Below are 16,094 nucleotides of genomic sequence, written 5' to 3' on the forward strand. Positions count from 1 at the left end.
GCTGAGACGTCGTGTCCACTTGATTCTGCCGGGCGGTGAGCGTCTCCGCTCCGAAGTTATTCCGCCCCGCGATACTGCAGCTTCCGCTGCATGTCTAGATCAGCCCATGGTTTGTTTCTTCACACAGAGTGCCATGGGGCTCATTACACCGGCAATTGGGAGGCCGCGCCTACCGCAGAGGATAATATCTCCATGTTTTGGAGCTAACAGGCGCTATCTCACTAACAATGGCTTCTTTCGCGTCTCGGAGGAGGTGCGGGAAGCTCTCAATGCTAATAAACCGGTCGTTGCTCTCGAAACGACGATATATACTCACGGTAGGCTCAAAAATGCTCTATTGCTGGAGCATGAGCTAACAAGCTACCCAGGGTTTCCGTATCCCGAAAATGTGGCTCTAGCATCGCTCCTCGAAAGCGTCGTCCGCGTCAATGGCGGGGTCCCCGCGACCATTGGTATCCTTGATGGAGTCGCACGCGTGGGCATGAACCCCGAGGAGATTATACGGCTTACGGAATCCGCCGGCAAGGATACAACATTGAAGCTCTCTCGCAGAGACCTGGCCCACGTATGTGGTCTGCGATTAGCTGGCAAGAAATTCCACGGTGGAACCACTATAGCAGGGACAATGCTACTGGCACACTTGGCGGGCATTAAGGTGTTTGGCACCGGTGGGCTCGGTGGAGTGCACCGTGGTGCAGAGTCTAGTATGGACATTTCCGCCGACTTGACAGAGCTGGGAAGGACGCCGGTCACTGTCGTTTCGAGCGGTTGCAAGAGCTTTCTAGACATCCCGCGGACCCTTGAGTATCTTGAGACCGAAGGTGTCTATGTCGGTACCTTTGCTGATGGCCGTAAGGGGAACGTGGACTTCCCTGCCTTTTGGTCCAGAGACAGCGGGGTGAAGAGCCCAACTACCATCGAGAACGAGATGGAGGCGGCTGCAATCATCCGTGAGTCTTTCTACGTCTCTCGTCTCACTTTTTGAGCCATATCTAAGAGCCAAATAGATGCCCAGCATTCGCTCCGTATCCATTCCGGACTGCTCTTCGCAAACCCTGTTCCTGAGGAGTTTGCGATTCCAAAGGAAACCATGGACGAAATAATCGAAGAAGCCATAAGCCAAGCTGTCGCTGCAGGCATCTCAGGCAAAGACAACACGCCATTCATACTCAGCAAGATCAAAGAGTTGAGCAAGGGGAAGAGTATTCCGGCCAACAGAGCACTCATAGAATCCAACGTCCGGCGAGCCACCATCGTAGCCAGAGAATTGGCGATCTTAGACGCAAAACAAGACGAAGCCCAAGGGTGAGCCAAGTTTTCTTGCTGCTCAGTTATAGACCCTGGAGCTGATTGTAAGTTCGTAGACGCACTTCCTCGCGCTTCAATCCAGCCTTGTCCAGTCCTGCCTCGACAGCAAAAGAGCGCTTGAGCAATGCATCCATATCACTCTCAGATGCTCCTCCTGCCGCGCCAACATCTCAAATATCACCAAATCCCGATATCATCGTGGCGGGTGCCCTGGCAGTCGATTTCTCGTGCGACTACGCACCCTTACCGCACTCTCCTGACCAGACACACCCTACGCCACAAACCTCAAATCCCGCCATCATCAATCAAACAATCGGTGGTGTAGCTCACAACATCGCCAAAGCCGCCCACCTCCTCGGTGCTTCCGTGCAGCTCTACAGCGTAGTCGGAGACGACCTCGCCGGGCGCGCCGCCTTGACCAAGCTAAAAGACGAAGGTTTCAACGTGGATGGCATCGAAACTCTCCCTTATCCAGACCGCACGGGTCAATACGTAGCCGTCAACAACGCGAACAAAGACCTCACTCTCGCCATGGCAGACATGCAAATCCTAGAAAAGGTCCCCTACTCAACCATCGGCCACATGTTCCACAAGATTTCAGTGCAAAAGACGTCTCCACCTAAAGTCCTTGTCGTGGATGCGAACTGGGATGCTGACGCCCTACATGAATGGCTCTCATTAAGCAGGTCCTGGCCGAACACCACGACTATCTTCGAACCGGTATCCACTGCAAAAGGTCTGCGCATCTTCCCCGAGAACCTCCATCATGATACCCAACACCCCTTCCCTCACCCAATAGTTGATATCATAACGCCCAACTCGATGGAATTGAAAGCTCTCTACGATCACGCCTTCGAGCTTGGCCTTTTCGATCATCCCGTCTGGTTTGCTCTTGTTGACGCGCTCGGTATCCCCTCCTCTGGCCTGCGTGTCCCTCTTGCGGTGACGACGACGTCTGCGCTCGTCGATGAAGGGATCCCACAACAAGCCGTCAAGCTCCTCCCTTTCTTCCCAACAATCCTCACAAAGCTCGGCCCTGAGGGGGTTTTGCTCACCCAACTGGTCAGGCCAGATGATCCAGTGTTGGGCTCAGCTGAGGAATCGCAATATGTCCTAGCGAGGAGCAAGAACGGGGATGAAAGGGTTGGTGGACTGTATGTGCGCCTGTTCCCTGCGGAGAAGGTGCTGGGATCTGAGGAAGTGGTAAGCGTGAATGGGGTTGGAGATACGTTCCTAGGCGCGGTGGCTGCGGGTTTGGTGAAGGGGAAGAGGGTGCAGGAGGTGATTCCATTTGCGCAGAGGGCTGCTGCCTTGAGCTTGATGAGTGAAGAGAGTGTGAATCCAGAATTAGAGAAGTTAGAGGGAGAGATTGGGCTGTGAGGAATGTATAATCCCTTTTCCAGCCTGTCTCATTTTATATTGCATGCTGCCGCTATGTACATTCAACACGCTCCGTGGGATCCTAGGGGAATTACTACACTGGTGTGTAGATGCCCTTAGCATTTTCGCCCATGGGCCTACCACAAGGCTGAATGCGCCTTGCACGTGGTTGCCGTTGACGAGGCTGTGAGTTATGAAGGCTGTCACGACCCCGCCTGGCGGCTTTCAGCTTCAGCGCTTCTTTCGTCAACATTCTTTCTTTCTCATGCGGACTCCTACGTGATGGTGCCAGCATTCGGGTTCTCTGTCGGTGACTTTATCGCTGCAATTGGTAAGTGTGCCTGCTTTCGATATTTCGAAAATTTGTACTGACCGTTGGTGGTTTAGCCCTGATCGCGAAGGTCAGCAAGGCTGTGAAGGACAAGGCCGGCGCTTCGACAGAATACCAACACGTTCTCCTTGAGCTTGAAGCGCTGGAGAGGACGCTCCGACACTTGCAAGCATTGCAGCCCACTGCTAGCAACGTCGACCATGTCAATGCTATTCGCGGGATGGCTCTCACGTGTCGCATCCCGCTGCAAGAGTTCCTTGAGAGAATCCAGAGATATGAAACCTCACTTGGACCATACTCAGTTCATCGCCGAGGGTGCCTAAAGTCTGTCGGACGGAAATCACAATGGACAGTGTTCATGAGCGATGAGGTCGTGAAGCTTAGGACTGCGATCGGGGCCAAAGTGCTCAGTATCAACCTGCTTCTCGCAACGCATACTTCGTAAGCTCGACGGGTACCGCTACTGGATCGGCGCTGACCGAGTTATAGAGAATCCGTTTCCAGGATAGAAGCTGAGGGTCACAGATCGCATCTCACCCTCATGGCAAGCATACTGGAGCAAGGGATGAATGTAGAGAAGATCGACAAGAAGATAACCGACACACAACAATCCATTGAAAACAACACAAAGACGCAACTGCGTAGGACTGACGAGCTCGCCAATCAGATCGAGGATGCAGCTACGACTTTGCACCACGTTTCCAACAGGATTGACACAGTCAATACAACTATCATGAGCTTTCGGGATTTGGGTATACAACTTCTACAAATGTAAGTCAGATGTCTTGGGTTTTTTGCAATCACAATCTGACTACGATAGCATCCGACATTTGCCTTTGCAGGTCCGAGAAACATTGGATCAAATCGTGTAGGCGTCATCCCATGTCCGCTTTGGAAGTACACACTAAGCAGGTAGATCAGGCGATCTAATTTACGGATATATGCAATCCTACGGGCGATTCACAATAGCATTCTTCGATCACCTGCATTTCAGCCAGAGGACAGTGTTCGGTTTGAGGATGTGCTAGGGAGGACCAGGTCATTACCATATGAGTATTTTCGTCATATCGAGGTATGCACTTGACCCTTCTTGACCGTCAAGACCTAATTTCCCCATCTTAGGTATTCAACTCCTTCCTAGAAACTCAATTCAGAGGGCTACCTGGCGAGCAAAAGATCCGCCAACGTCGATATCTTCTTCTAGATACCAACTCCGATGGTGAACCCATTACCGACAGCGAATGGAGCAACACCGTCTTTCCCGGCGCCTGCCTGGTCATGTCGGCCCTTATGCTGCAATTAGGGCTACCGCCAGGTGCCGACCGGTGTCCCCGGCGGGGCTGCTCTGGCTCCGGGTACCCTCAAGGCCAGTCAGTCTTCAGAACTTGGTACGATTACCATATTAAGCCATTAGCTCATATAGAACCTCATTTCTCCAGTGACAAATGCAGCATGAAGTTCTGCACAGCAGCAAGAATTACTACTCAGCGCGCGAAAGGAGAGGAAGAGCCGCCACAGCAACCGAAACAAGCAACAGAGCAATCTTGGAGTGGTCCCTTCAATCGAATGAGCGGCCCAAATCCACCACTTCAACCAGTCCAGCATAAGCCTTCTGAGGAGGCAATCCAAGAGGTAGCATTCTGGGAGCAAACCGCAGAGTCAGAACACACAAAGCGAGAATTCAAAGTCTTCAAGAGAGTACACTTAGAGGCTCCAAGCCCATTCTTGGAGGCTATAAATGGCAGGAATAGCACGGGACATTGTCGCGAAATTGACATCAGGCATGTCCGAGCGAAGTTCCCCGGCGCGCCAGATTATATCCTCCATCGTTTGGGGGGTGCCATCTCAAGGCGCCGTGGATATTTTCTCTACTGCGAAAGGAGTTCCAGAGGTTTCCATACGGAGCCCGAATTCGCTAAGGAGGGGCAAGAGCAGGAGGACGGAGGTGAAGATGCATGGGTCCTGCCACTTCCGCCCCGGAGTACGTACGAACAAGCGCACGAATGCCCTATTTGCCATCGATCCATCGTTCTTTCTTCTGCAAAAGCTTGGAGGTATGTTCTTGGTCTACCACTGCTTACGTGAAGCTAACAAATCATAGGGCACATGCGTGCAGAGATCTGCATTCTTACCTCTGCACATTCGAACACTGCGATACCGCCGATCGTATGTTCGAGAGTCGAGAGGAATGGCTCAACCATGAAATGCAAGCTCATTGGCAAAACAGCATGAGCCCTCCTAGCGAATGTATTCTTTGTGGGGCCTCTATAACGGACGTCATTTCCTACAGAGGCCATATCGGTGCGCACCAGGCGCAGCTTGCGTCCGACGCTCTGCATTTTGCGTGGGGAATACACCCAGACCTGCCAGATGCCCCTGAACGCCTTCAGCAATACCTGGAGGATCCTTACAACATGGATCAGGGATACAGCTATAAGAATATCCAAAACATATACCCCACCATATTCTAGACTCTATCTAATAAAATTTCCCCTAACTTAAACGTATTTTTTTATTTATATGCTTTAGGGCTTACATACGTAAGGCTTAGTAGGAACCTACATAGTAAGAAAAGCGTACTTTAGAGAGCGTCGAGTCTGAGTAGCTTTTGCAGAGTTAGAATAGCCGAGGCTATATTATACGTCTTAGCTATAGTATTTATAGGGAGGCTAAAGAGGCCACATAGATTCCTCCCACCGCCGCCCGTGCCCTCTAAATACGATGCAACGGCCCGGAAGTGGCCGAGGACCATGGCATACAGGCTGCATTGGTCCATTGCGTGGCAAACAGGACGAAGTCTATCAATATTCGATACTCCATTGCAGGAGGTGTCCAGACTTCCTCCAGCCCCAGAAATCTGTAGCTATCGATCAGAACACGATGCACGTGCTCGACTACAGTCTAAATATCCTTTCCCGCAGCTATTTACTGATAGCTTTCGCTGTACCGACATTCCTATGCATACTAGCCACACTCCTTCTATATCATAGCCAGGTGCATGGGGTAATTTAACGGTTAACAAGCTCCACGTGGCTATCTGTAGGCACGGATTCAGCACAGTCTCCAGATTGATTTCGGCTAAGACTCCCTTACGGCTAGGGACCGAGGACTCCATAGAATGAGAGTCTGAAGAGCAGCCCTATTATACTCTAACGTAGGTGACTGTACCGGGCTGGAATAAGTGACAATAGAAAGGTCAACGCCGACGAAATGTTTCCTTGTTTTTGACTCCGGCGGATAGCAAGAAGGCCACAGGGGAAGAAAGGCGTCTTCAAGGGCAGATTACAGTTGAGTTGTCGAAGGACTAGAAGTAGGCTACCCCTGATCTCCTGGACGCTGCCTCCAATGCACATGCTTAACCACGGTACGGATACCCTTGCCTTGTAGTTCCTTGCTAATTGCCTCTGCTATTGCGACACTCCTGTGCACACCCGACCCGCATCTCACCCATATCATGACAGGATCGTGTAGACGCAACTCGCACTCAACACGTTCCACGGCGCGACCCCTACGCATCATATCAGCACGATTTGCAGATTGACTGCTTCGTATACGTTGTCGGGCCATGGCAAAAGCACACTCACTATGCTCTTGGGCTGAGAAGATATTATGGGGTCACTTATATAACACGTTGAGCCTCCGGATCAGACATAATAATCTCTTGGCAGATGCGGTGGATGCCGCTGTATCTTTGGCAGATATCGAAGGGTGGAGGGCATGTGTAGCATTTTATGGTGCCGATGAAGGTCGCTTCGTGCGGGATGCGGGAGAGAGCGTCTGAGAAATGGAGTTGAGCGAGGGGATATCGGCGGTATTTGGATTCGCCGTAGGAGAGGATGTAGACTGTTGGCATTGTAGATATTATGCTGGGAGATTTGAGGAGGCAATCAGGGGCTAGGGAGCTGACGAGGTTGAGGTGGACATTTGATGTGAAGGCGGGAATAGGGGAGATAAAGAATGATGGATTGACAGCTAAGAAAAAAGGAGTGACAGGATAAAAAAGACCGAGATAAGGAGACCTTACGTTCAGTTCTTCACACCAGCCTTCTCATACACTTCCTCGACGAACGCGTGGCGCTTCACAGCAGCCTCCCAGTCCAGCACGCCTTCATCCTCGCCCTTCCCATCCGCAAACGCCTCATACAACCTGGCAATATTCCTCGCATACAGCGGGTACTCCTCACCGCTAAAAGCATCCTTGTCCACTTCCACCGTCTCCGTCTTCCCACTCTCATGCTCAAAAACCTCGATCTTCACATTATCATCCGCAATCTGCAAATAGCTATCGGGACCCGTGACCTGGACCTCGCCCTTGCTGCCGTAAATGCGCCATATATGGCCAGCTTCGTTGCCGAACGCGGGGCCGCCGCGGAGATGGTACGACACCACGGCGCCGCAGGAAAGGCTGCCCTGGAGCAGGAACTGGTCGTGCGAGGTGCGCGGGATAGTCTTGGTGGGTTCGCCGGCGTAAGTGGTGAGCTGCACGGTGGGGTGGGATACGGCGAGAAGAGGCGTGAAGGAAGTAAATGGCGCGAGGACTTGTTGGATGGCTTCGAGTGCTAGGATATCGCATCACAGTCAGCCTTTATTTTGGGTTTGCAAATCAAGGAAAGGAGGAACTCACAGTGGACACCGTAGATAGTCACCATGTTCCCGCCAACACTGGGATCGTTCTGGTACGCAAGGCCCTCATACTCCGTCCCCCCAAAGAACTTCGGCGTCCCATGGAACGTGCTGCTCAGCACCTTCCCAATCCTTCCACTCACCAGCACCTCCCGCACCTTCCGCATCCCCGGGCTAACGCCCGCCTGCAGCCCCACCAGCGTCCGGACGCCTTTCTCCTTCGCCACAGCCAGCATCTCTTCCGCCTGCGCAGCGTCTTTCGCGAGCGGCCACTCGCAGAAGACGTCCTTGCCAGCCTTCAGCGCCGGCATGAGCGCGTCGTAGTGCTTGTCGACGCGGACGGAGCAGATCACGAGGTCGATGTCCGCGTCCGCGGCGAGCTCGGCGGGCGTGGCGTAGGCTTTTGTGGTCGGGGGCAGGTTGTGGGCTTTGATGGCGGCGTGCGCGGAGGAGAGGCTGGAGTTGCAGAGCGCGGTGATTTCGTACTTTGAGGAGGACGCGAGGTAGGGGAGGTGTGCCCAGACGGCCCAGGATTGCGTGCTGGAGAGGCCGATGAAGCCGACTTTTATGGGGGACATCGTGGGGGAGGGGAGGGCTGGGGGTTATGGGGAATAAATGGTGGGAAGTAAAGAGAAATTGAGGTGGAGATTGGAGAGATGCTGACTTTTGGATGATTTAGACTGATTGTATAGATTGAAGACATATTGGAGGTTGTGTTTTATACTCGTCGTTGGGCCCCTGGGTGGATGACAAAGAGTTGCGGGAGAGTTGCGGAGGGCGTTGCGGAGTTGCGGAGGAGGCTGCTGAGCCTCGTTGTGCTTTGAAATACTTAGTATACCGGACGAGACTATTCGGAGGGTTGCGATATTGCTTTTTGCTTCCTGGATTTCTGTCCTTCCTTGTGCTCTGGGAGTTGGTCGTGAGTTGGGCGTGGGAATGGACGTTGCGGGCACGTGCCAGCCTCGGTACGCACCCCCACGCGTCTCATTGGCCAATGGCTTATCGATCAGATCTGATCCTCTGCCCGTCATCGTTACACAGCAGAGCAATGACAGCTTCGACTGAAAAGTCAGTGGGCTTGGAAGTGCTTTTCTCGAGCGGAAGCGGCACTGCAAGCTGCAGAGGAAGCTGCATCGATCAGCAAAAGCGCAGAAACACGTGGGGTGACGGCGCCTTCTCGTTCGCTGCATGTGGCTGGCACCTCAAGATCGGCTGGCTGGGCCCAAGCTCCCTCTCATCAGTTTCTGCACCACGTCGCGGCGGGGAGCTGTCTCTCGTTTCAATCAGACATCTTCGATTCTGCGCATAGCTTCTCTAGCTTTACCTCATTCTTAAACCCTCTCGTCGCCCGTTCCAATTGCACCCGGGCGAGCAATTGCCCTCGTTGCGCCCACCATGAGGTTCGTCCCACCCCGGCTGATCCATGCCGTCCACCCCTCACCGGCTGCATGCGCGGAGCTGGAGCTTGACGTAAGGCATACCTAACCGCTCATTCGCAGATTCGGCCACCAGCTCAAGCAGTCGCTTAACAGAGACTGGATCTACAACTACATCGACTACGAAGACCTCAAAACCGCCCTCCGCGCGCCCCAAGAATGGGACAACAAGCTAGAGCAGGACTTTGTTGAGAAGCTCGAGAAGGAGCTCGATAAAGTGTATACTTTCCAGAAGGTTAAGAGCGAAGAGATTATCCGCCGCATCGCCGCGTCGGAGAAGGAGGTTAATGAGGTTGTAGCCAGGCTGGATGGCGAGCCGGGCCAGGATGGAGAGGACGGCCCGACCGAGGAGGATTTCGAGCTCCTGGAGGAGGACCTGAGCGACGTCATTGCCGATGTGCACGACCTGGCCAAGTTCACACAGCTCAACTACACGGGCTTCCAGAAGATCATCAAGAAGCACGATGTGGGTAGCCCCCCACGCGTTCCGGCCTCGTGGGCGAAATGCTAACGAATCGCAGAAAGTGACGCGCTGGATGTTGAAGCCAGTCTTCGCAACGCGCCTGTCGCAGAAACCTTTCTTCCAGGACCACTACGACGAGTACGTGTTCAAACTCTCGAAGCTCTACGACACCGTTCGCACGCGAGGCAACCCCGTTAAGGGCGATTCGGCGGCTGGCGGCAAGCAGCAGAACTTTGTCCGCCAGACAACGAAATACTGGGTGCATCCCGACAACGTGCTGGAGCTGAAGCTCATCATCCTCAAGCATCTGCCCGTGCTGGTCTACAACGCGAGCAAGGACTGGAGCGAAGATGATACCGCCATCACATCCATCTACTTTGATAACACGGATACATGGGAGCTATATGAGGGGCGGCTGAAGAAGACAGAGGGCGCCGAGGCTATCCGTATCCGCTGGTATGGAGACATGGCGACCGAGCAATGCTTCATCGAGCGCAAAACTCACCGGGAAGACTGGACTGGCGAGGAATCGGTGAAGGCCCGTTTCAAGCTGAAAGAGAAGAACGTCAACGCTTACCTGCGGGGAGAACTCATGCCTGAGCAGATATTCGAGAAGGACCGACGAGAGCATAAGAGGCCAGAGAAGGATATTGCGTCTGATGAACAGCTCGCGCGCGAGATCCAGTACCGCGTCCTGACTCGAAACCTCGTCCCTGTTACGCGTTCGTTCTACCACCGTACTGCCTTCCAGCTACCTGGCGATGCCCGTGTTCGAATATCACTCGATACCGAACTTGCCATGGTCCGTGAAGACAATCTCGATGGTCGCCAGCGCTCGGGTAACAACTGGCGCCGGATGGATATTGGGGTCGACTGGCCTTTCTCGCAAATCCCTAAAGAGGACGTTGAGCTCTTCCCCTATGCAGTGTTGGAAGTTAAGCTCCAAACACAAGCCGGCCAGGAGCCACCGCAATGGATCCGCGACCTAACCGCTTCACATCTCGTAGAAGCAGTCCCCAAATTCTCAAAATACATCCACGGCACCTCGACGCTCAACCCGACAAGGATAAACCTGTTGCCGTACTGGGCTCCGCAAATGGACGTCGACATCCGCAAACCTGTCAGCCACAAGTTTGGCATCGAGAGACCTGGCGCGAGCAACGATATTAGTACTAGTGGTAACTTGGACGAGAGCGACGATGACGACTACGCAGCTACGGAGCTCCCACCTGCAAGCGAGCATCCCGACGATGAAGGGCTTAGAAGGCTGCGTGAGGCGCGTGATGCCATGGAACAGCATGATCTTGACCGGCGGCGTGACTACGGGACTATTCAGAATGGTGACGGCCCGAACGCGCTCGATGTCGAGGAACGTATCTCCGCACAACAGATACACGAAAACGATTACCCACTTTACGATTCTGAGGATGAGGAAGAGGATCTAGAAGAGGCAAGGCGCGTAGGAGGCTGGCATTACCGCTCCAAGCTCATCAAGCAGAGGGCCAAGGACTTTGGGAATGCGATGATGAGCCTTGCCGCAGCGCTCACTCCACGACCGCGAGCGACCGAAGTTGGCGAAGGCGGATTCACGCTGGGTGTGCCGAGCTGGAAACAGCCCGGTGAAGTCAAGCACTTCAAGGCCCCCAAGGGAAAGCGTAAGTCATGTCCCCCATTCCCCCTCCCTGTCTTCTCGCATCAGAAACTTACGCTAAGCAGGAATCCACGTCCCCGTGCGCGTAGAACCAAAAGTCCAGCTCGCCACCGAACGCACCTTCCTCTCCTGGCTCGAGTTCAGCATCCTCCTCGGCTCCATCGCCGCTACGCTGCTCAACTTCGGCGATAATCTCGCGCTGACGGCTGCGTGGGCATTCACCGTCATTGCCTGCTGTGCGCTAGCTTACTCCGCTGGCTTGTATATGTGGCGCGTGGATATGATTAAGAAGAGGAGGGCGGTTACGTATCATGATAAGTGGGGGCCGAGCTTGCTGTGTCTAGGATTGCTGGCGGCGGTGGCGGTGAGCTTTGGGGTTAGGCTGGGGAAAGGGGGGTGGAACGGAAATTGGAAGGGTGGTTTGAAGGGATGAGTGGGATGGAGAGAAGGCGGGTTTTGCGAGGGGTTGGGTACGCGGCGTATTGCATCACACTTGCATTGTATTGGTAAATGGTATGATTAGGGGCTGGGCCTGGCGTTGCGGTGCTAGCGCAGATGGGTATTGTCTAATACATGCATCAAAATCCACTAATGATATGGGCAGGCTTGCATCATCCCACCACGTTCGTTTCCTCAGTATCTTCATTACCAGCCTCAAACTCCCAACTCTCATCCATACCATAACACTCATAGCCGCGAGACCGCTCCTCTTATAGCACATCACCCGGCTTCCTAACCCGATGCACATGCGTAACATGCACGTCCATAGGCACTCCACTCCCCAACAACCTCCTCCGAATGATCTCCGCCGCAGCTACACTCCTATGCGTCCCCGCCACACAGCACGTCTCTATCAGCACTACATGCGGACCCTGCATTAAATACGCGAGCGTCTGTTGCACGGCGTCGTCTCTTTACTTTCGTTAGCAGCTTCACTTCTCCTCCATTCTCTTCATCCCCTTCCTTCAATATGTGTGGAAATTGTAAAGGGAGTATGGCTTACATATCCCTCCTCGCCGTCCGACTCCCTTCAACAAACTGCTGGATTGCGCCGCTGACGCCGGAGTATGCTTCGCACATGTGCCGCGGCGGGGCGCGCCAGCGCTCGCAGTGCACGGTGAGGAGGGGAGGCACGCCGACTGGCCGGTGGGTGTATAGGAGGTGGTGGGCTATGGGGTCGCCGGCGTTGAGACGCGCGAGGGAGTAGGAGAGGATGTGGATGGTTTTGTGGGTGGGGTGGATGTAGGGGTGGAAAGGCTGGGGAGTGATGAGTGGGAGGGGCATAGGGACGGGGAGGAGGGGAGGCTGGGGATATGGGAGCATGGGTACGATAGGGCCGATGGGAGCGGCGGCGTGATGCACGATGGTGGCGGTGATTGGGAACATGGTCGCTGGTGTTGGCGTTGGCGTTGGCGTTGGCCGTGGGCGGTGGGTGGGAATCTTTTTTAGAAGAGAAGAAAGAAGCAGGTAACGGACGAGGATGTAAGTGCAGGTAAACTGTGTGATGTGAAGAGTAGTGCTGGAGGGTGATGCGAAGCACTGAAGTATTCATGGCTCTCGAAAAGGAAGAGTGAGGATGTGACATGCGGTACAGTGCTAAGTAACAAAACGAGACATGAGGCGTGAAGAAGCAAGAAAGACATTCATTCAAGCGTAAGCTTTCGCCCACACTTTTGAACCATTCCTACAGCCCGTATCTCGCAAGGGGGGGCATTGCTAGGGAAGGAAAATGCTCCACACGCACCCGGTGACAATCGTAAAGGCGGTGCCCATAGGAAAAGGAATGAAGTATTGAGGATTATCTTGGGGATAGAGGTCATGTCTTCGAATCCAAACACAAATTGCCTGCAGCTGTGGGGAAGCTTTAGACGCCTTTGAGAAGGAACGAGCCTTTGGTGTTGAACATACTTTGCGTGTCGTGGCCATCAACTCTCCTTTTTCAAAGCCTGCTCTTCATCCCTCATAGCTAGCCTCTGCTCCCTCGTCGCTATCTGAACATACACATACCAAATCGTGAACACCAGGGCGGTGAGTCCGCACGTGGTGCCAAGGTATATGCGCCAGCTTCTTTCTGGACTAAGCGTGAAGATACCAGCGTCCCATAGTGACTGGACCGGCGTTAGCACGCAGCCCATTGAAAAACTTACCAAGGAAAAGAAGGCATAGGACTTACTGCGAGCATGGTACTGGGAAGGAACGTTAACGTCAAGACAGTAATGGCTTTCATGGTCCGGCTATCTGCGGCCGTCAATTTGGCGATCTGGTAGTTCTGCTCGTTGCCCCTTTGCGCGGTGAAGCTGTAGATCTAGAAGGAAGAAAGAAAGCATAAATTAGCTCTCAAAAGCGCAAAGTGTGCTTTGCTCTACGTACCACGTTAATCTGCGCGTTGACTCTACCCAAAAGCTGCGTAGTGAGGTCTGCCAGCCCCTGCAGTCTCGTTTCATTGAATCGTACCTGATCTTCAAATTGGTCTCGCTGGCCTGAGAGTATGGCAGGTGCGTTTATTTGCGCTCTCGCCATCTCTATCTTTTCTGCTGTGCTCCGGAAAGAGGGACCAAGATTTGCTGCGGACTGCAAACAAGTTAGGTTGAGTCTGAGGCTCATGTTGATGGCATGCAATGATTTAAGAAAATTACGCAGTCTAAACCCATCGAAGCTGGCGACAGTGTTTTCAAGAGGAAACCTGTTCCATGGTGACATTCCAGTCGTGCCTTCTACGCTCTGGACTTGAGCCAAAAGCCCGTTTGACCGTGACTCGATGAGCTCGGTCGCGCTTTCGATAATAGAGTTCAAAAGGTAGAGCGGATATGCCCGAAATGCAGAAGCCTTACGGAGGCAGCTGGCTCTTAAGTCTGTGAGAATTGCTAAGTCGCTAGAGCCCAGAAAGCAGACACTTGCTAGGTCCTTCAGCCGGATCTTCAAGGCGCAGTAGATGATCTCAAAGCCCGTCGGAGCTAGAAGAAGCACATCTATGATCCGCTCGCCTTAGCAATCCGTCCCGAGAGATCAAGGCCTACTTCGTAGTTCACTTACGAATGGCAATGGGCCTGATGTTTTCTGCATCGTATTCAGTGTAGTATGAGTAATGCGGTTGGTATGAGCTGTACATAGCTGCTGGATGTTGATGGAAGAGGCCGGTTTCAAAAAAAGATCGCAGAATCTTGGAAGACAGTTGAAGGGGATTGTCCGGCCTTAACGCGTAGCCCGCAGCAGAACTATGAATCAGTTAGCAGATATGTTGGAGGCGCTTAAAGAGCAATTTTGGGCTTGCATCAGGATGAAAGGTGGAGAAGGATTTCCTGTTAAACTCCCAGGACTTCGCTGTGCGCTATCATCAACGGCGCTGATCTAGGAAATCTATGAGTCTACGTCGCATTGATATGTGGCCAACATACGATATTTGGCATCTTTGCCTCGAGCTCTTGGTCGTTGAGATATTCATTCGATATGTTCCCCTCTCGGCTGTCGAAATACTGCACCCTAGATTCAGGCGCCAAGCGTAGCCGACGTAAATACCGCTCGTAAGATCTCGAATCCATGGATTATGCTGTCCCACTAATAGGTCAGTGAGCAGATGACAATCCGCAGCGGTACAAGGAGAGATGGAAGAGGAGGAATTCCTTGTTCCCAAGACAGCAGGCTGCAGTAGGAAGGCTGAGGACTGCGGCTGGAGATCGGATAGAGTCAGCCTAACCTAATTCGGACGCCGACATTGAAAGATACATGGCGCGCGATCTTTTGCACAACGACTGTGCCTCTGAAACGAAGAAAGTGGATCGTTACGGTTGCCGGATTCCTCTTCTACCTGCAAGCCAATGTAAGCAAACGAACGTAATCAATTACCACCCAGTGTTGCGGCTACGATGAATGACTTGCACTCACTTATCCCCACCACGGCCCTCACAATTTTTCCTCTCCCTTAATCACATCCCTAACCAATGTCAACCCTTCCACCGCAAACCTCACCATATTCGCCTCTCTATCCCCACCCAATCCCGTCTCCACCTCTCTTGTCACTGTCCCCTTCTCGCTCGCTACAGCCAGCGCCACATAACCCGGTGTTCTATTCTTCGTCGTCCCTCCGGTCGGCCCCGCCGTCCCGCTTTCACTAACCGTGTACGTACTGCCCAACGTCTTCCTCGTATGTTCCGCCAATCCCGCAACAATCTCCGGCGTGGGCCCAGTGTATGTTTTCAAGTTCTCGGGCGTCCAGCCAGCGAAGGCGATGCGCGAGTCGAGCGTGTAGAGGGTGAGGCCGCCTTTGTAGTACCCCGAGGCGCCGGGGTAGGAGAGCAGGGCTGCGGAGATGAGACCGCCTGCTGCCTGTGGGATTGTAAGTGAATGCGGAAGAAATGAAGGGGTGGGGTCAGTGGGTACTGTCTCTGCTACTGAGATGGTTTCTTTGCGCTCTTTCAGGAGGGCTGCGACTTCCTGGACGATCTCCCGGACCTCGTCGGGTGGGAATGAGGACGACATTGTTAATGCGAGAGGGCTGTGGATGAAGACGAGCTGCAAATGGATAGGCTTTGAGGTTTGAGATTGCCGCAGAGGGGTGTTTTATGAAGCTGTAGATATGGAAGGAGCCCACTCTGGAGATTGGAAAGAGCTCCAGCGCGGGGTATATCTAGTTACATTTGTAAGATGGGTTAGGTATGACGCTAAGTGGGGTAGCTCCTTTTCCTCGTGCGACTATCGGAGAGATTTTTAGCTTCCGTCTGATCCTCTGGTTCGTGGCGTCTGCAGCTTGTTTCGCAAGTGGAGCATGCGCAGGACGTTGTACAAGGTCGAACTCTCTTAGCAAAAAGGTAGAGAGTGAGTATGCAATGTTTATGAGATATACTGGTGACTACGTTCTATGAGGATAAGAAATACCCACGAGCAAGAGCGGAGTCGATCGCTCGG

The 16,094-nt window shown here is 53.2% G+C and overlaps 7 protein-coding genes across 7 annotated transcripts; 3 read left to right on the forward strand and 4 right to left on the reverse strand.

The window, feature by feature from the left end:
* The first annotated feature begins 113 nt into the window (after positions 1–113).
* On the forward strand, positions 114–2,777 carry BU26DRAFT_490783 (uncharacterized protein). The gene is made up of 4 exons (XM_033826063.1): positions 114–317; positions 369–950; positions 1,008–1,305; positions 1,365–2,777. The coding sequence occupies exons 1-4, from the start codon at positions 134–136 to the stop codon at positions 2,686–2,688; spliced, it is 2,388 nt and encodes a 795-aa protein (XP_033679737.1). The 5' UTR covers positions 114–133; the 3' UTR covers positions 2,689–2,777.
* A 52-nt stretch (positions 2,778–2,829) lies between these two features.
* Positions 2,830–4,148, forward strand: BU26DRAFT_85038 (uncharacterized protein). Its single transcript, XM_033836406.1, has 6 exons — positions 2,830–3,019; positions 3,076–3,460; positions 3,509–3,790; positions 3,840–3,885; positions 3,941–4,091; positions 4,142–4,148. The coding sequence occupies exons 1-5, from the start codon at positions 2,971–2,973 to the stop codon at positions 3,947–3,949; spliced, it is 771 nt and encodes a 256-aa protein (XP_033679738.1). The 5' UTR covers positions 2,830–2,970; the 3' UTR covers positions 3,950–4,091; positions 4,142–4,148.
* A 2,488-nt stretch (positions 4,149–6,636) lies between these two features.
* Positions 6,637–8,619, reverse strand: BU26DRAFT_490787 (NAD-P-binding protein). Its single transcript, XM_033826064.1, has 3 exons — positions 8,514–8,619; positions 7,644–8,460; positions 6,637–7,578 (listed from the first exon to the last, which is right to left on the reverse strand). Exons 2-3 carry the CDS (start codon positions 8,218–8,220, stop codon positions 7,046–7,048), a joined length of 1,110 nt encoding a protein of 369 aa, XP_033679739.1. The 5' UTR covers positions 8,221–8,460; positions 8,514–8,619; the 3' UTR covers positions 6,637–7,045.
* A 248-nt stretch (positions 8,620–8,867) lies between these two features.
* Positions 8,868–11,792, forward strand: BU26DRAFT_522509 (SPX-domain-containing protein). The gene is made up of 4 exons (XM_033829804.1): positions 8,868–9,042; positions 9,142–9,544; positions 9,600–11,196; positions 11,258–11,792. Exons 1-4 carry the CDS (start codon positions 9,038–9,040, stop codon positions 11,623–11,625), a joined length of 2,373 nt encoding a protein of 790 aa, XP_033679740.1. The 5' UTR covers positions 8,868–9,037; the 3' UTR covers positions 11,626–11,792.
* A 970-nt stretch (positions 11,793–12,762) lies between these two features.
* BU26DRAFT_85136 (uncharacterized protein) lies at positions 12,763–14,495 on the reverse strand. Its single transcript, XM_033836407.1, has 5 exons — positions 14,226–14,495; positions 13,563–14,161; positions 13,366–13,497; positions 13,101–13,300; positions 12,763–13,043 (listed from the first exon to the last, which is right to left on the reverse strand). Exons 1-4 carry the CDS (start codon positions 14,299–14,301, stop codon positions 13,118–13,120), a joined length of 990 nt encoding a protein of 329 aa, XP_033679741.1. The 5' UTR covers positions 14,302–14,495; the 3' UTR covers positions 12,763–13,043; positions 13,101–13,117.
* BU26DRAFT_522511 (uncharacterized protein) lies at positions 13,933–14,991 on the reverse strand (the record flags this gene model as incomplete). Its single annotated transcript, XM_033829805.1, has 5 exons — positions 14,887–14,991; positions 14,588–14,739; positions 14,300–14,540; positions 14,226–14,249; positions 13,933–14,161 (listed from the first exon to the last, which is right to left on the reverse strand). Coding segments are annotated over exons 2-3 (266 nt in total), but the record flags the coding sequence as incomplete, so codon positions are not given.
* On the reverse strand, positions 14,986–16,059 carry BU26DRAFT_85139 (competence/damage-inducible protein-like protein cinA). The gene is made up of 2 exons (XM_033836408.1): positions 15,570–16,059; positions 14,986–15,515 (listed from the first exon to the last, which is right to left on the reverse strand). Exons 1-2 carry the CDS (start codon positions 15,666–15,668, stop codon positions 15,093–15,095), a joined length of 522 nt encoding a protein of 173 aa, XP_033679743.1. The 5' UTR covers positions 15,669–16,059; the 3' UTR covers positions 14,986–15,092.
* Positions 16,060–16,094: the final 35 nt, after the last annotated feature.

This window comes from Trematosphaeria pertusa, assembly GCF_010094035.1.
Source record: "Trematosphaeria pertusa strain CBS 122368 unplaced genomic scaffold BU26scaffold_14, whole genome shotgun sequence".
NCBI classification, from domain to species: domain Eukaryota; kingdom Fungi; phylum Ascomycota; class Dothideomycetes; order Pleosporales; family Trematosphaeriaceae; genus Trematosphaeria; species Trematosphaeria pertusa.

Excerpts from the sequence above, each read along its gene's own strand:
- BU26DRAFT_490783 (XM_033826063.1), top strand. The coding sequence starts at position 134 with ATGGGGCTCATTACACCGGCAATTGGGAGGCCGCGCCTACCGCAGAGG. Across the intron at positions 318-368 it reads AACGACGATATATACTCACG|GGTTTCCGTATCCCGAAAAT; the intron begins GTAGGCTCAAAA and ends CAAGCTACCCAG. Across the intron at positions 1,306-1,364 it reads AAACAAGACGAAGCCCAAGG|ACGCACTTCCTCGCGCTTCA; the intron begins GTGAGCCAAGTT and ends GTAAGTTCGTAG.
- BU26DRAFT_85038 (XM_033836406.1), top strand. The coding sequence starts at position 2,971 with ATGGTGCCAGCATTCGGGTTCTCTGTCGGTGACTTTATCGCTGCAATT. Across the intron at positions 3,020-3,075 it reads TGACTTTATCGCTGCAATTG|CCCTGATCGCGAAGGTCAGC; the intron begins GTAAGTGTGCCT and ends TTGGTGGTTTAG. Across the intron at positions 3,791-3,839 it reads GGTATACAACTTCTACAAAT|CATCCGACATTTGCCTTTGC; the intron begins GTAAGTCAGATG and ends TGACTACGATAG.
- BU26DRAFT_490787 (XM_033826064.1), bottom strand. The coding sequence starts at position 8,220 with ATGTCCCCCATAAAAGTCGGCTTCATCGGCCTCTCCAGCACGCAATCC. Across the intron at positions 7,579-7,643 it reads GACTATCTACGGTGTCCACT|CACTCGAAGCCATCCAACAA; the intron begins GTGAGTTCCTCC and ends GCGATATCCTAG.
- BU26DRAFT_522509 (XM_033829804.1), top strand. Across the intron at positions 9,545-9,599 it reads AGATCATCAAGAAGCACGAT|AAAGTGACGCGCTGGATGTT; the intron begins GTGGGTAGCCCC and ends AACGAATCGCAG. Across the intron at positions 11,197-11,257 it reads CAAGGCCCCCAAGGGAAAGC|GAATCCACGTCCCCGTGCGC; the intron begins GTAAGTCATGTC and ends TACGCTAAGCAG.
- BU26DRAFT_85136 (XM_033836407.1), bottom strand. The coding sequence starts at position 14,301 with ATGTACAGCTCATACCAACCGCATTACTCATACTACACTGAATACGAT. Across the intron at positions 13,498-13,562 it reads TCAACGCGCAGATTAACGTG|ATCTACAGCTTCACCGCGCA; the intron begins GTACGTAGAGCA and ends TCTTCCTTCTAG. Across the intron at positions 13,301-13,365 it reads TTCCCAGTACCATGCTCGCA|TCACTATGGGACGCTGGTAT; the intron begins GTAAGTCCTATG and ends ACGCCGGTCCAG.
- BU26DRAFT_85139 (XM_033836408.1), bottom strand. The coding sequence starts at position 15,668 with ATGTCGTCCTCATTCCCACCCGACGAGGTCCGGGAGATCGTCCAGGAA. Across the intron at positions 15,516-15,569 it reads CCATCTCAGTAGCAGAGACA|GCAGCAGGCGGTCTCATCTC; the intron begins GTACCCACTGAC and ends ACAATCCCACAG.